General features: G+C 48.0%; 1 protein-coding gene and 1 long non-coding RNA gene across 2 annotated transcripts in view; both read left to right on the top strand.

Moving 5' to 3' along the window:
* The window catches only part of LOC149360181 (uncharacterized), a 51,815-nt gene extending 37,275 nt beyond the window's left edge, over positions 1 to 14,540 (top strand). Inside the window, exons 7-9 of the mRNA XM_089567797.1 lie at positions 9,567 to 9,842; positions 14,262 to 14,406; positions 14,515 to 14,540. Coding sequence (XP_089423923.1) covers positions 9,567 to 9,842; positions 14,262 to 14,406; positions 14,515 to 14,540 — 447 coding nt within the window. The remainder of the gene's footprint in view (positions 1 to 9,566; positions 9,843 to 14,261; positions 14,407 to 14,514) is intronic.
* Positions 14,541 to 14,761: 221 nt separating this feature from the next.
* The window catches only part of LOC149360182 (uncharacterized), a 28,355-nt gene continuing 25,620 nt past the window's right edge, over positions 14,762 to 17,496 (top strand). The window contains exon 1 of the long non-coding RNA XR_016288314.1: positions 14,762 to 14,997. This is a non-coding gene — a long non-coding RNA (uncharacterized LOC149360182). The remainder of the gene's footprint in view (positions 14,998 to 17,496) is intronic.

Here is a 17,496-nt window from a genome sequence, read left to right on the forward strand (position 1 = left end):
AGGAGGGGGGGGTCGACCGCATAGCGAGGGGGGATGTGTTCGACGCACCGGAGATTGCGTCATGCGTGGTATACTGCTTTGATCGCTGGTGCCCATAGTGGTTGTTCAGCGCTAGACTTTGCATACAGCTGTAAAATCTCTGGCGTCATCGAGTGGACATAGACGCAGCCAACGTAGGGGTGGAGCGGCGTCGAACTGAAGGTCATGCTCGGGCGGCAGCCACCAGTGAGCAAGAGACCAGAGCCCCAAACAATGCTGTAGGCTGGACAGACAGTGAAAAAGCTTGGGACGTGGACCAGAACGGGCGGATACAGAAGCACCAGGTCGAGAAGTGGCGCAGATTTCTGTGTGAAGGCAGTCCCAACCGAACCATTCTTATAATCATTGCCTTCTTCATCAACCGTCATCAACGTGTTGAGCGTTGCAGCATAATTTTGTCAGTCATGTAGGATATTAAGCGTAAAGCTGATAAGGGCTAAGTGCGTGTAACTTTTAATTTAGAATCCATGCTACCAACACGACGAGGTTCAGTAGTCTAAGAATTTCATGTAGTGCGAGTAAATCGCATGCTTGAATAAATTATCGGCATTACTATTGATGGAACTAAAATGACAGTTCTTACTTGACGACGGAAGGCGCATTTTATGGACTATTACGAGTTTACCAACACACCTTTTGTGTGCTTTAAAGCAGTTCCGGATATATGTTTATTTGTTTATTTGGTACCTGCATCGCCTTTCGGCATTACAGCAGGGGGGCACTTTCGCATTCACAGACAAGAAATCATACACTTAACGCGTGAAAAAGAGCTTCATTAGGATGAACATTAACAATATGTGGCGGCAAAGCTTTCTATTCGCGAACTGTGCGCAGAAAAAAACCAATAACGGAGTACGTCACCTTTAAAAAGAATTTCTTAAAGCTTTAAATTATAGTTCCTACGCTTAGAGACCTTATAGGCTTTATATTGCTTAAAGTGGAAACCAGTGAAGAAACTCAGTAAAACCATTAATATTTTTTTTATTGTGGTTGTTGCAGTAATTTTCTGTCTAGTATTTTTGCTCTCGGAAAGAATCATTACCGGTTATACGCAAAACACTGAAAAAAAAATTATATTTGAAATTGGTAATGGCGAATTCTTTTGCTTGCCGTACATAATCTCTCTACAGATATTTTGTGCGCGTCTCTGAAACAAAAAATTCGCTGTGGCTTAGCTTGGTTAAGCCCGGTAATTGCGAAAGCAATATCCGTACTTACGCCATGGTACAGCTCGTAGTGTAGCTGGTGGTGGTGCTTGTGGTGATGCATCGGTTATACAATATAATATAATATAATATAATATAATATAATATAATATAATATAATATAATATAATATAATATAATATAATATAATATAATATAATATAATATAATATAATATAATATAATATAATATAATATAATATAATATTGTCACGAATATTACACAGCACACAGAGACACAAGAACTGCTCCAGTCTGCCGAGCGGTCACCAGCAAGAAGACGAACCACTTCTTCTTCCTCGTCACAAGCGAGATGGCGAAGCACTTCTTCTTCGTCCACTTCTGAGCTGTATCATTTCTCCCTCCCCTGCAGCATCGCCTCGATGCGGGCCGCTTTAACAGAGGGGAAAATGGGTTAGACACGGAAAGTGAGACACAGCTATCACGACACACAACCGGCGGCACTCAGCGTCAAGTACAATCAGCAGGACGGTCGTGGTACGGCTTCATACGAACGACGTGCACAACATCCGGATGCGGTGGTCTGCGCGAAGGGCGGCCTGGGGTTGCCGGTGAAACTTCGTACGTCACGTCGCTAATGCGGCGGAGAACTCGGTAAGGTCCGAAGTATCGGCGCAGTAATTTTTCGGACAACCCACGGCGACGAACTGGTGTCCAAACCCACACATGGTCGCCTGGTTCGTACGTAACAAATCGCCGTCCGAGATTGTAGCGGTCAGCGTCGGCGTGCTGTTGACGGTGTATTCGCTGCCTGGCCAGTTGACGTGCTTCTTCAGCCTGCTGAACGAAAGTGGCGACGTCAAGATCTGGCTCTAGGTCACACTGAGGGTCGACGGGCAACATGGCATCCAAAGAAGTAACAACTGGACGACCGAAGACAAGCTGGAAGGGCGTGAGCCGCGTTGCCTCTTGCAGGGCCGAATCCTCTGCCCCTCTGCCGAATCCTCGCTAAGGTACGACTGACCCCCAGGTGGCCGGCAGATGGTTCGTCGTGGCAAGCGCTCCAGATATCAGGTCGCAACTCGGACGGGACTACGAGCAGAAATGTTGCAGTGTTGCTCTCAAAGTTGCGCTTGTAGAGGACGCCGTTCTGCAGAGTGAAGGATTTGAGTCCACGAAGAAAAACACGAGGAATGCGGGGACCGTCGCATCCTTCCAGGTACGCGATGAGCGGCGCTAACTCTGGGTCTTCCCTTTGAAGCTGCGCCATATCGGTTGCGCTAACAGCACCAAGGAAAGAGAAGTCTTCAGTGATTTCCGGGGAAGCAAGGTCCACTGGCGCGCGTGATAAACAATCCGCATCTTGGTGCTTCCGCCCCGACTTGTACACGACCGTTACGTCGTACTCCTGCAAACGGAGGCTCCACCTCGCCAACCGCCCAGATGGATCTTTGAGGCTGGCCAGCCAGCATAACGAGTGGTGATCACTGACAACGCGAAATGGTCTTCCGTATAGGTATGGGCGGAACTTACTGATGGTCCAGACTACCGCAAGACATTCTTTCTCAGTCGTTGAATAGTTGCATTCCGAGCGCGAAAGTGTACGGCTTGCGTATGCGATGACTCGTTCGGCGCCATCCTGCCACTGTACCAGGACCGCCCCAAGGCCTACGTTGCTAGCATCAGTGTGTATGTCAGTTGCTGCGGCGTCATCGAAATGGGCGAGTATCGGTGGACGTTGCAGGCGGTGGCGGAGCTCCACGAAAGCATCCTCTTGGTCGCTTCCCCACAAGAAGGGTGTGTCGTCTCTGGTCAGCGCTGTTAAGGGTTCAGCTATTTTGGAAAAATCTTGGACGAATCGTCGATAGTAAGAGCACAGTCCCAAAAAACGTCGAAGGGTCTTTTTGTCAGTGGGACGCGGGAAACTGGAGACAGCAGCGGTCTTGTCGGGATCTGGGAGAACACCGCGCGCGCTGACAACATGGCCGAGGAAACGAAGCTCCTCAAAACCGAAATAGCATTTCTCGGGCTTGATCGTAAGTTGCGCACATTGGAGCGCCCGGAGCACTGTGCGCAGCCGCTCCAAGTGTTGCTCGAAGGTGGGCGAGAAAATGACGACATCGTCCAGGTATACGAGGCACGTCTGCCACTTGAGCCCAGACAAGACAGTGTCCATCATGCGTTGGAAAGTGGCCGGCGCTGAGCATAGTCCAAACGGGAGCACCTTAAATTCGTATAGACCATCAGGCGTCACAAAAGCAGTTTTCTCGTGGTCTCGCTCGTCCACCTCTATCTGCCAGTAGCCGCTTTTGAGATCCGAGGAGGAAAAGAACCTGGCATCACGTAGTCTGTCGAGTGCATCATCAATCCTGGGGAGCGGGTAAACGTCCTTTTTCGTCACGCTGTTCAGTTTGCGGTAATCGACACAAAATCTCAGGGTGTTGTCTTTCTTTTTCACGAGGACTACCGGTGACGCCCACGCACTTGTCGACGGTTGAATGACATCGTCGGCGAGCATTTCGTCCACTTGCCTTTTAATGGCTTCGCGTTCCGTCGAAGAAACGCGGTATGGGCGCTGGCATACGGGTGGTGTAGTCTCGTCGGTGATAATGCGATGCTTTGCGACAGGCGTACGACCGACCCTGGAGCTTGTGGCAAAACAACCCGCGAAGTCGGTTAGAAGCGCCGAAAGAAGAGCCTTCTGCTCAGGCGCCAAATCGGGATTGATTCTGACGGACGGAAGGACAGGGCATGGTGGGGCCTGGTCTTCAGGGCTTGTCTCCAGGGCGCACACTTGAGGCACCACAGCGAAGTCATGCAGGAAGGCGACAGCCGTGCCCTTGGCGAGGTGCTGCAACTCGTTGGTAAAATTTGTAAGGAGCACACTAGCACAACCGTCTTGTAGTTGGACGAGCCCGCGAGCGATGGCTACTCCTTTCTCGAGCAACAGGGGTAGGTGGCTATCAGCGACACCTTCGTAGTCGTGGAATAAATCATTCCTCACGAGAACTAGCACACTGGACCGGGGTGGCACCATTACGTCGTCGTCAACAAGTCGCAGAGCAGTGAAGCGTGAATCGTCTGTGTCAGTGCGTGCCACGGCCCGTTTCGTCGAGAACGTGACCCGTGATTCGTGGAGGTCAATGACAGCACCGTTCGTGTGGAGAAAGTCAAGACCGAGGATCAAGTCCCTCGAACACTCACGGAGGACTACAAACTCGCCGACGTACACAAAACCACGGATATCGACACGAGCTGTGCACCTGCCGGCAGGAATAATCAGGTGACCCCCAGCAGTGCGAATGCTAGGCCCCGACCACCCCGTCAATACTTTCTTCAGTTGTACGGCAAGGGCCAGGCACATGACAGAATAGTCGGCACCAGTATCCAGTAAAGCGGTCACGTCGATTCCGTCAATTTTGACGCACAAATCGGAGGTAGCGCGTCGGATGCTGTCGCTACTCGCTCCCGGAGAAACATCGTCGCGTGGTAGTGGCGCAGGAGGATCTTCACAAGTCCCGGCATCAGCGGCCTTGCCTCCAGAGGCCGCTGGAATCAGTTTTCCCGGCGTGGACTGGGAGAACGGCGTCCGGAGTAGCCTGCGGCTTGACGGGGGCTTGGAGAACGGTAGCGTCGCGGCGGCGGTGATCGAGCCTCCTGGTGGCCTGACGTGATGTGGTTCTGGCGCGACGACAGATGGAATGCTATCTCCTGCGGTCGTTCCCCGTTCTGAGGGCACGGGTCGTCCGGCGCGAAACCACGCAGGCCCACGCGGCGGTATGGGCACGCCCTGTAGAGGTGACCCGCCTCGCCACAGTGATAGCAGAGGGGCCGACGATCCGGGGCACGCCACACTTCACTCTTTCGCGGCCGCTGATAGGCTGGCGGAGCGTCACCACGAGGGGAGCTCGACGAGAGCACTGCTGGAGTCGCGGCAGTGACGTCGTACCCAGGGGCCTGGCGCAGGACGGACGCATACGTGGGCCTTGCATCAGGCTGGCGAGGAACCTCGAAAATCTGGTGCTGTTGTGCTGCCAGGCGCACCTCGTCCCGGATGACTTCGCTCAGTGGCGTGAAAGATGGCGTCTCGGACGGCGTACGGAAGGCCTGCAGTTCCTCTCTGACGACGGATCGGACCAGCTCGCGTAGAAAGGCCGCGTCGATACCGGGAGGCATGGAGATGGGATCAGGCCCGAAGGTGTTGACGTCGCGATTGTACTGGCGGGCTCTCTGTTCCAGCGTCTTCTCCATAGTTGCCGCCTCGGTGAGGAACTCTGCCACAGTGCTTGGTGGGCTGCGCACGAGTCCTGCGAAGAGCTCTTGCTTGACACCCCGCATGAGGTGGCGAAGCTTCTTGTCTTCTGTCATGTTGGGATCCGCGCGCTTAAAAAGGCGAGTCATGTCCTCGTAGTACATGCGTACACTCTCGTTGTGGCGCTGGTTGCGCGAGTGTAACGCAGCTTCTGCTCGCTCTCGACGGTCTGCATTCGGAAAAGTGGCTTTAAGATTGCGGCAGAAAGCTTCCCAGGACGTAAACGAAGCTTCATGATTTTCGAACCATGTCCGAGCCGACTCTTCAAGTGCAAAATAGACATTGTGGAGCTTACGGTTGTCACTCCAGCCGTTGTAACGGGCAACCCGTTCGAATATCTCGAGCCAATCCTCGGCGTCCTCGAACACGTCGCCATGAAACGACGGGGGTGTTCGTGGCTGATGACAGAGGATGTGCGCCGGGAGCGTGGTCTCAGTTGCCATGGCAGCTGGTGCCTCCGAAGGCCGGGGTTGCGTCGCCCTGGTTGCAGCCGGAAGGAGTCCAAATTCAGGGGACGCTCCACGGAGGCGGCGGCCGCGGCGCTGGTGAACTGGGGTGAGATCCGTATTGGTCGGTAGCCTACGCGGGTCTGGAAGCGTACCCCGCACCTCCACCAGATTTGTCACGGATATTACACAGCACACAGAGACACAAGAACTGCTCCAGTCTGCCGAGCGGTCACCAGCAAGAAGACGAACCACTTCTTCTTCCTCGTCACAAGCGAGATGGCGAAGCACTTCTTCTTCGTCCACTTCTGAGCTGTATCAATATAATATAATATAATATAATATAATATAATATAATATAATATAATATAATATAATATAATATAATATAATATAATATAATATAATATAATGCAATGACATGCAATCAAGGTGAAATGAAGGTCAATGATGGTCACCGCCGCGGCATGGCAAAGGCGTGAAAGTGCAAGTAGTATTGCTGTCGCAAATGAAGGTCAATGGTGGTCACCGCCGCGGCACGGCAACGGCGTGAAAGTGCTAGTAGTATTGCTTTCGCAATAAAAATATAATGTTTAAGCTTGTTGCGTCAGTACAGAGATTTAACAAGAGTTCGCGTAAAAGGTGGCAGTATTATTTGAGCCCACAGTTTCTTCTGGGCAAGCATCCGACAGGGGCACACGCGAAGACGGCAGCCGCTCAGCGGGGAAACCTTTATCCCAGGATAGCTGAGTGATTCCTGCGGTGGAGCGCGGAGCGAAGTCTTCGCGATGCGTATTCAAAATGCTCTTAAAAAGACTGCCACCAGCAGGTGTGGGGGAATTTCATTTTCGCGGCCGGCGGCGGAGAAATGATAACTTTGTAAATAAAAGCCGAGAAGCAGGCCGTTGCTGGTGTACAGTTCCCTCGGCGCTACATTGTTTACACAGCAGAGTGTAAAGAGTAGACAATTTTTTTTTTTAATTGGCTTCTTTCTCTCTTCTTTCCTCCTTTTCTCAGGCTACAGTTCAGGTGACCAAACACTGCAAGATTGCGGTCAGCCTTTGCTAGTAACGTTTTATAAACCCTACGCACGTGCGCACTCTTCGTGAGGTTAGCAGGGCAGTGAAGCCGCTGCCTCTAACAGTTGGGAAGCCCGGCCTAAACGTGAAAAGTTTTCCAAATGAGATTTCGGCACATTAAACTGCAGATGTTTTTGGGCAGTCCGTTTGCGAACAGTCTCTTGCCCTTAGTTCCTGCATGGAAACCGCAGAAGGCTTGCGGGCTCTCACATCCCGGCGATGCAGAGCTTTCGAGAGGAGTTGCGATGGCAGTATAATATGATCGCGAGATCAAGCGTGAGCGCACGCCACACCCATAAACGGCGAAGGCGCGCGTGAGAACGTGATCGGTATGAGCGAAGCAGCGCGTTGGTTTAGTCGAAGAACTGCGGCTCTCGCTGTAAACTCTCCCGTGATGGCATTTTAATATTTTTCTTTCAAAAAATGCCGACGATTGCGTCACTTCCTAAAGCGAAATTTGAGAGCAGCTCATCAACTGTTTCTACTTTTCCATAGTTTCAGGTAAAGAATTCGACGGCGGTGGCGGTAAGCTTCTGCTTGGGCGGCACGCACCTCTGGATTCTGGCGGCGACACCGCTGGCCTCTGAGCTCGATTACAGCAGCGGCAGACGAAGCACTAACACCAGTTGCCTCGCTGATGGCTCAGAAAGAAGTGGCACAGAATAAACTATATATATATATATATATATATGCAGGCGGTTCGCAGTGGCGAACGGCGGCGGCTATGCGATTCGGCTCGGGCGTGCAGATATTGAGATCCGCCGCCACCAATCCGGCGTTCTGATTGCCGCCGCACAGGGGTGGCATTGGAGGACGAGCGAAGAGAACAATTAAGTTACCGGAAGGTCACGGGAGATGGCGCCAGGAGCGCGCGCCGTCCCGGCTGCGGAGCTGGTTACAGCGGACAACGGCAACGGCGCGAAACGCAGGAACGGGCCCCAAAGAGGTGTGCTCTAAAACGACGCCTGCATTAGTGAACGTTGGTAATAAAATGTATATTTTGTTCACAGGATTCAAAAAGGACGCAAGTTATCCTCGCTTATTGGAGCTAGGCAAACAGGGTAACGATAGCTGAGAAACTTGTTTCAGAGCGTCGCGCTGGGCCACACGTGATACGTTATGCCAGGTATCCGCTTGAGCGTTTATTTCAAGTAGCATCATTAACACCTTAATGCTACTGCCTGATCTGGTGGCACAGTGGTAGGAGCGCTGAGCTGGGAAGCCCGAAAATGCAGTTGCTATCCCGGCCGTGGAAGCTGCGTTGCAAATCAGACGAAATGCAAAGCAGCCGTGTAGTGCATGTTCGCAGTGATTTTGATGAATCCCATCATCAAGTTCCTTACGCTGCCCACTGCAGGACAAAGACCTCCCCCATATCTCTCCTATCAACTCGGGCCTGTGCCCGCTGCGGTTACCCTATCCAAAGAAACTTCGAAATCTCATCCACCCACGTAACTTTTTACCACCGCCTGCTACGCTTTCCTTCCCCTGAAATCCGGTTCGTTACGTATAAAGACCATCAGTTATCTTGCGTTGGCATTACATACCCTGCCCAAGCCGAGCTCTTATTTATTTCGACTTGGATGTCTTTAACCTGGGCTTGTTCCCTGACCTACTCTTCTCTCTTCCTGGATCTTAACGTCATACCTGTCATTTTCCTTATTGGAGCTCGGTACGTTGGCCTATATTTAAGTTGAGCCGTTTTCCTAAGCCAGGACGTTTCTGCTCCACAGGTGAGGACTGCTGAGATACAGCTATTATGTATTTTAATCTTGAAGGGCACTGGTAAACTTCCATTCATTACATGAGAATGTCTGCCAGATGCGCTCTCCAGGATGGTGAACTATCGTAGTTCCTATTCGAAGCCTTAAGTGCAGTACCCCACAGTGCCCATAAGTGACCTTTGGACATGATACACATCTATCATACCCTCTCACATTTGTTAGTGACCGAAGAAATCAAAACGCCCTTACTCCGGCACCGCGTCTGCTCATGCCGCGTCAACCCAAAGAAACACTGCCATCTCTTGAAAGGGTTTTAGGCAATTCCTAGGCGAGATTCGTAGCCATTAAAATATGACTCACATGGAGGTGATCCGTTTGGTTTCAGGAACTCAAACCTTCCCAAATAATAAGGAAGTTATCGGATGACTTAAACAGCGCTTATGTTTCGACAACTGGGCTTGGATCAGCGGTAAAAAAGTGAAGGACTTCCCCCGTCCCTTTTTCGCATGCTGCTGCACGTTGCTGCACGTTGGTGCACGTTGGTGTGTGCCTTAATTTAATGTGTGAATGTTCTGCGTCCACTAATGCAAAAACGAAGCCTATAACAAATCGTGGCTTTGTCGTTCATGATTTGAGTGTTTTATTGTTCTTTTCGTTCCCCCAAGCTGTCCGTTTCATATATTGATGAAAAATGTTCAGAAACTTCTAAATTTTGCGTACATTTCTTGCGTCTGGTCAAGTTTTGACTGCCTTGCAATTTAGCTCCATTGTAACATAAACAAAAATTGGTTTTATTGCAGGTGTCGGCTCTGATCCTTCTTTCTGGGAAATTGCGATCGCTTTCGGCTGAAATGCTGAAGACGGGCAGTCGTCTCGCAGGGGTTCGTCGCATCACCTACGGCGGCGACCGCTTCACAGAGTCAGCCCGCAGGACAGTGCAGACCGTATTTAGTGACTTGGAGACCCTGGCGAATGTGTACGGTATGACCGAGTGCATGGGCCTCCTCTGCTCGCCCTCCATTCATGGAGCTCGAGGGACGGACGTTGGCTTCCCAGCTCCGTGGTCCGAGATCAAGGTACATATGCGTGAAGAAAGTGACAACGTGTTGCATATTTTTTGTTTCGTGTTTAGGGTGTGCTTTCTGCTGTGTTGTGGAAGGAGCAGATTGCGCTTCAGAGCTTAATCGTTTTCCCCTGGCCACGCACCCTGACCTCAAGTAAACACTATTCAGCAGATTGCTTTCCATCTTTCGTTTTAGTAAGATTGGTGTAAATATTTCCCACTAACCTGTTTGCGTACATTTCAGGCAGGGAGTACATTTATAGGCGCCCCCCAGCTCCTCCTCAATCAAACTAAAAGTACTCCTCGTAGTTGATCCTTTCTCCATCATCTCAGCATTGTTGGCGCAGCTTAAACTAGAGCTGCGGCCTCTCAGGCCTGAACATTATCGAAAATCAGCGCTCCGCTACGCGGCAGCGTGCGACACGTTGCCAGAAATTGGATCGCAATTTATGTAACTCTCTTACACACACACACGCGCGCACACGCACGCGCACGCACACGCGCACGCGCGCACGCACACGCGCACGCGCACGCGCGCACACACACACACACGCACACACACACGCACACACACACGCACACACACACGCACACGCACGCACGCACACACACGCACACACACGCACACACACACGTAAACAAAGGGAGTGGAATGAGGGGCTCGTTATGAATATGAGAGATGCCAACAGCCACAGAAACCAAGGGACACAGGGAATTTTTAATTTATTTATTTTGCGGTGTTAAGCAATTTAGAATATTACTGAATATGTAATCGCTTGTAGCAAATTGATCAGAAAAGCAGAAGAAAAAACAGCCACATGCCGCCGGTGGGATTCGAACCCACGATCGCCGAATTACGCTTCCGGTGCTCTACCTCTGAGCTACGGCGACGGCTGTCAAATGTTCTGCTTTCGGGGGTATTTATGTTTACAAATAACCTAACTTTGAGAGGGTTCATCAGCGCAACCCACGTTCGTAAGCGGCGGACGTAGCACGTCCTGTGTTACCTCTGGTGTGACCTGAAACGTCATCGAACGGCGAGGGTGGAAGCTGTGTGAGAACCCTCTTATGCTTCCTATTGCGTCAAGGCTGCCAGAACCGAGGCCCTCGCTAAGCAATTAAGCAAACAAGGGGAGGGGAATGAGGGGCTCGATGAGGGGCACGCGCACACGTACATACATGTTTATTTTTGACAAAAGTAGAAGCAGGCGGAAGGAAACGCCGTGCATTTGCGGCTTGAGAAATCCGCCCCCTTACGGCGTGCACAGCCAAAGAGTGGGGCAATAAAGATACAATGTCGCATTTTTTTGCGCAGAAAAAACAAAAAAAAGCACGATATGGCCGCAGGCAATAGAATAAGCATTAATGAGATTTTCAATAGAGCACTGTTCTTGGACACTTGGAAAACTTCTTTTTTTTTCTTCAAAAATAAAAATTATACTATAATTGAGCATGAAAATGGAGCTTTCTGTTTATTCACAAAGGGAAGAATGAGCAACGAAATATTTGTTCATATTTGGGAGAGACGTAATAAAAACATCTGTACCGTCTTTTTTTTTTGCAGCATTGAATAATCGCGGAAGATTATACAGGAGTATTTGTTGATCAAAGGAAGTGCGGCATTTTGGAACTTTCCACCGTTCTGATGTTCGGGCGCTGTAGATGGGACACTTAGGTATTAATTCTGCCATTTTCGTAAAAACTGAACTCTCTCGTTGGAGACCTATACGGCACTGCCTTCTTGATTTGTATTCGTATATATTTCTTGCTTTCAATAAATTAATCGAAGCAATGAGATGTGAACACGGTGCTCTTCCTGCTGAAAAAAGTTCTATGATGCAATAAACTCATACAGTTTGTCATACAAATATCATAGACTTATTATACAAATCATAGAAAATTATCAAAAATCATACAGTCATCATAAAGATGTCATAGAATATCATACGAATTGTATGATATATCATACAGATTGTATGATATTCAATGACGAATGATCTATGAGGTTATTGTATCATAGAACTTTTTTCAGCATGGCTGTATTGAACTTTTTCAATACTTGGTGCTATTTTTTTCTGTAGCCTTTCAATCATCAACAGATCTGTTTTTATTTTATTCCCCAGACTAAATGAGAGTAGTTTCGGCGGCAGACAAAGGGGGCGTTGTGGACCATTAGTGTAAATATTTTTGGAAGAGCATAGCCGTCGCGATTTGTAATTCCTGTTATGCAACTCAGTTTGCATATTAGACTCTTTACGTGATCATTCCATCCTAAAGTTGAGTGAAATATACTCTTAATGCCTTGACGCCATCTGTGTTTGTTTTCCTTTTGGTCGAAAAACTAGTATCTTTGTTTTATTCGCGTTAATTTTTAATTGCTGGAAGTCCGAAAGTCTAATTTTCACGGAAAAATATCTGCTTTGGTAATTCCTTCAGCTTCAGAACGTGATGACATCAAAGCACTCGTGTCATCGGCATATATAAGGAACTTGGTATCGGAGCAAATGTGTACAATATCCTTGATGTATAAATTAACTGGGGCAGGGCCTAAAATGCTACATTGTGGCACTCCTTAAAATTATTTGTTTTCTGTGAGAAGTGAACCCATTATTGTCGATATATTGAAATCTTTTTGATAAGTAACTTTTGAGCAGAGCCAAAATATATGGCTGTTCTACACAACTGATTCTGCAATGCCTGCATGACTGCTGTATGACTGATGCAGTAGTGCTCGGCACTGCCATAGGCCAGTCAATTGAGTTAAAGCGAGGGATACCTATGGCTCAATTTAAACGCCTTGTAATGGTTCTTATTTAAAACCTAGGCGATTGATTGTGCATCTCATTGCGATGCACTCGAGTGACAACCTCATATTATATATAAAGAAGCTATTGGTAATTTAAAATATGTAGCTGAGCAGATAATCAAATGGAGCTCAACAATAAATTTTACGGAAACAATACTGGAGAATGCAGCTCCTCAGGTAATGTAGTAATTACAACTAATTCCACGTGCAGTCATTATTCCTTGTGCATAAATATTTCCGTTTATCGCTCATTAGCAGGACTGGAGAAAAATTGCTGCTATAAAAAGAATATCTGCAAAACTACATAGTTCTAGCTCGAAGACTTATTATTTAAGCAACTAAAGAAACTACAACGAAGTTACTTCGCCCGCAATACCATTCTTCAACCAGCATCAAGGACACAATTTATGAATACGGCCATCGTTGTCTCACGGTGGCAATGTATCTGAGAACAGCTTGTTTTGTCATCATCAGACTCAGTTTTGTAATTTTGCTACATAACAAAAGAGAGCAGTGGCTGAATCGGTCCTTCAGAAACTTAAGAAAGGACGCACGAAGCGATCTAACATTGGGGCAACTGAACGCAAGAAATTCTAGTTCATGCCGTACGCGCATAAAGTGAGCCATAACATCAAAAAAGTTGCGGCCAATCAGGGAGTTAGTGTGGTGTTTTCTGCGCCTCGCAAGCTGTCGGGACTGTGCTCCCGCATTTCTCGAGGCAGGGAGACGAACCACGTTTGCACAACGCAGCACGAGAACCGTTTCACGGCGTGTGTCGCACAGGTGGTGTACAAGTTCCCCCTCACATAAGAGAGAGTATACATCGGCCAAACTGGTCGGTGTATTAATGACCGGCTGCGTGAGCACCACTCCTCCCTGGGGTCCGATGGCGGTGCAAACTTGCCTCGCCATTGCAATGAATGTGGCTGTTATCCTTTCTTCAGCAATGTCACGATTCTTGGTAGAGGCAAGGGAAAAAAGGAGCGAGAAATCTTGGAAGCGTATCATATCGGTTTGTCAGGGCATGATTGTATTAATACAACCTCGGTGCGCTTACTCGAAAAAGAATTTGCTTTTTTTAAGTCTATCACGATAGATGAGATTTCTTGTCTCTTTTGACCTGTGTTTTGTGATGCTGCTGTTGCTCATGCTCTGCTAGCCTTGCTGGGACTATGTATTTTCCAATAAACTTCAGCTGATACTCCAGTCGTTGTGGTGTGTACTCTCCTCTTGTCCCTCGTCTGCTGTGACTGTTTTTTTTTTGTTCATTTAGAAAAGAGATACCGAGCAGACCCGTGCAAACAATTCAAGGTGTTGGCTCCTTTCTCCATTATCGCTGTTACTATATTCTGTGTTTTCTAGCATACTCTATTGTGTATTGGTTCCCAGACGCTTTTTCCCCTGTCTTTTTGGTCATGGTTTCTCACAGTAAATGTTGCTTAAGAATGCAAGGGAGTACAGAGACGAGAAAACGTAAGAATCATTTCATAATGAATTATAGCCTGAAACTGCAAATTTTTGGCACATTGAAGTGCAACTACTTCACTGTATGCTAAAGAGTGTATCCACCTGAGCAGTAATGAAGGGGTTATATTGCATCGCTGCTAAGAGGAAATTTTGTTTCAGGTTGTTGATATAGTGACAAGGAAAAAACTGGGGCCCAACGAAACCGGTGAGATATGCTTTCGCACACCCATCATGATCAAGGAATACTACAAGAGACCAAAGGAAACTGCCGAGTTGATTGACCAAGACGGCTGGTTCAAGTCAGGTGCGGTATGCATCGTTGTAAGGCAACAGTTTGGTGTCTGCGTCGCAACGATCAAGGGGATGATCTCCAAAGAAGGCTATATTGAATGCTGTACGTTGTGCTTTGCAGATATCCAACGGAAAATTAAGTATTGACTCCGTCGACTTGCACCGTGTTCCCACATTTTTTCTGCTGAGTGTAATCTGAGTGTAATCTGCCCTACAACTTTCTTTTTTCAATGCGCGTTGCAAGATGCCCCAGAAGACATCCCTTTAAATACCGGACATCCCTTTAAATACCCGACCGCAAGAATTTCACTTCAGTGGGCTCGGCAGACCAGGCAGCGGCATGTGGCCTTACGCACCCTTCTTCTGTCTAACCCAGGTTTTCCTGCTTGGTCATGCCGGAGCGGACTATCAGCACAACTTTCATCAAGAGCCTGATGACATCACGAATCTGGCTACGTGCGTCACGCCTACAGCGCCGCCGCATCAGCACGTGACCTCACCGGACATCCCTTTAAATACCCGACCGCAAGAATTTCACTTCAGTGGGCTCGGCAGACCAGGCAGCGGCATGTGGCCTCACGCACCCTTCTCCTGTCTAACCCAGGTTGGTGCCTATTATTGTACATTTAAAAGTGATTGCCATGGTATCCTGGTTCTGCCTTGCCCCCAGCAGTGCATTCGTATCGCATGTGATGCATACCTAATGTGCGAGTTGATGTTGTGTGGCGACGTCGAACTTAATCCTGGCCCCGAGACAGACTCTGACAGTATGAGCACACAAGAGATGTTGAAGCAACTGATTCTGGGACAGCAAAAATTGACCGACGAAATGGCAGCATTAAGGACGCATAACGCAAAGATGGAAAAAATATTGTGCGAATTCACTCAACAGCTCGATCTATTAAAAGACCAATCAGCCCGTGTAGGTAACCTGGAAAGAACAGTCACCTTCCTGCGCGAAAAAATTATTGACTTGGAGGACAGAAGTAGGCGTTTCAACTTAGTTTTGTTTGGGGTAGAAGAAGACAGCGATGAAACAGAATCTGCCCTTAGGGAGAAAGTTATTTCTGAGGTTTTTCAAGAGAAGCTTGGTGTGACATGCAACTCAGTCGCCAGAATCCACCGTATTGGCAAAGCTGGGAAAAAGCGACCTGTCATATTGTTCTTCCAGGACTTTAATGAAAAACAAGAAGTAATGCGGAATGCCCCTAAGCTTAAAGGAACCAAATATTCGGTACAAAATGACTATTCACGTGACATGCTCAGAATAAGAAAACTTTTATGAGATAGTACAAAAATTGATAGGGATCAAGGCAAGAAGACTATTCTGGTGCATGATAAACTAAAAATGGACGGGCAGATTTTCGCGTGGAATGAGGCCAACAATTGCAGAATCAAGATAAGAAATGAGCAAAGAGTAACTCGCATCACCGCTTGTCAAGGAACTCAAGCTTCTAAACATCAATGCGCGCATCGTGGTAAATAAAAGCGATCATCTTGATTTGGTTTGGTTTATGAGGTTTAACTTCCCAAAGCGACTGTGGCTATGAGAGACGCCGTAGTGAAGGGCTCCGGAAATTTCGACCACCTGGGGTTCTTTAACGTGCACTGACATCGCACAGTACACGGGCCTCTAGAATTTCTCCTCCAAAGAAATTCCAGCCGCCGCGGCCGGGATCGAACCCGCGTCTCTCGGGTCAGCAGCCGAGCACCATAGCCACTGCGCCACCGCGCCGGCTGCGATCATCTTGAATCCATAATTCTAGGGTATCAGCCACACTTTGTTGTAATCACAGAGACTTGGTTGCACGAAGGAATTAATGATGAAGATGTTTTCCCTCCCCTTTACCGGGTGTTCCGTCGGGACAGATCTACCAGAGGAGGTGGTGTTGCCGTACTCGTAAAACATGGCATTGACACTTCTTTCCTAACTCAAATTGAAAGCCATGAAAGCCTCGCGTTAAAACTTTCTTGTTGGGGACGGTCCTTTCTAGTAATTGCAGTTTACAGAGCTCCCAATTCCCCCCCCCCCCCCCCGCAGTTTCTACGTGAACTGTCTGATTTCATGAATGATTTTCATCATGACAGAATCTTATTAATTGATGATTTAAACCTTCTATCAATTAACTGGGACAAGCCCTTTCTTAATCCCGATCATGCTGCTCATGAATAGCACATATTTAATATTATGTTGAGACATGACTTGCAGCAAGTAGTGAGGCAGCCATCACGTGTACATGGTTGTACTTCTTCTGTACTTGACCTTATCTTTGTAAGCCGATCTAGTAGTGAATACCATGTTTCAATTGAGCAGGGAATTTCCGATCATTATTTGGTCCATCGTTCTTTCCCAGCCCATATTGTTTGCAAAAAGCCTGTGGCCAAAGTGTTCTATGTAAAGGACTTCTCGCGTGCGAAAGATGAGAGCGTGTTGGATTATTTAGATTTTTGCCTCAGCAGTCTCCGAGGCAGTAATGCTGATGAGCTATGGAATAAATTTAAAACACTATGCACTCACTGCCTTGAAAACTTTGTCCCTAATAAAATAATAAAATCACGCAAAGCCTCTCCCTGGATCACACGTGAAGTCCTGCAATTGAAAAGAAAAGTGAAACGTTTGAAACGTGGAGGCGCCAGTCGTTCCATTATTCAGTCTTTTCAACTATCCCTTAATGAAGCTGTGAGGACCGCTAAACGCCATTACTTTGAATGCAGACTGCCTAATTTCATTCGAACTTCACCTGAAAAATTTTGGAACCACTTATGTCAAAAGAAAAAACCTATTGACCGAATAGTGCACGACGGCAAGCCTCTCACAGATAAAAACGATATTGCTACGCAATTTAACCGCTACTTCCACAGTGTCTTTGCTAATGAAAGTGGTGAACACGGTCCTTTTGAAACGCCCTGTGCTATGCCTTTTGTTACGATATCAAGACCTGGCATTGTTGAATTGCTCCTAAACCTGAAAACTAAAGCGTCGCCAGGCCCTGATAAAATTCCGACCGCTTTCTTGCGCCAGTATGCCGAAAAGTTTTCCGAGTTTCTGGTTGTTATTTTTCCCGCATCTTTGTCATCAGCTGTGATTCATTCAGAGTGGAAA

The sequence above is a fragment of the Amblyomma mixtum genome, chromosome 2 (genome assembly GCF_055824585.1).
Source record: "Amblyomma mixtum isolate Tamu chromosome 2, ASM5582458v1, whole genome shotgun sequence".
NCBI lineage: Eukaryota > Metazoa > Arthropoda > Arachnida > Ixodida > Ixodidae > Amblyomma > Amblyomma mixtum.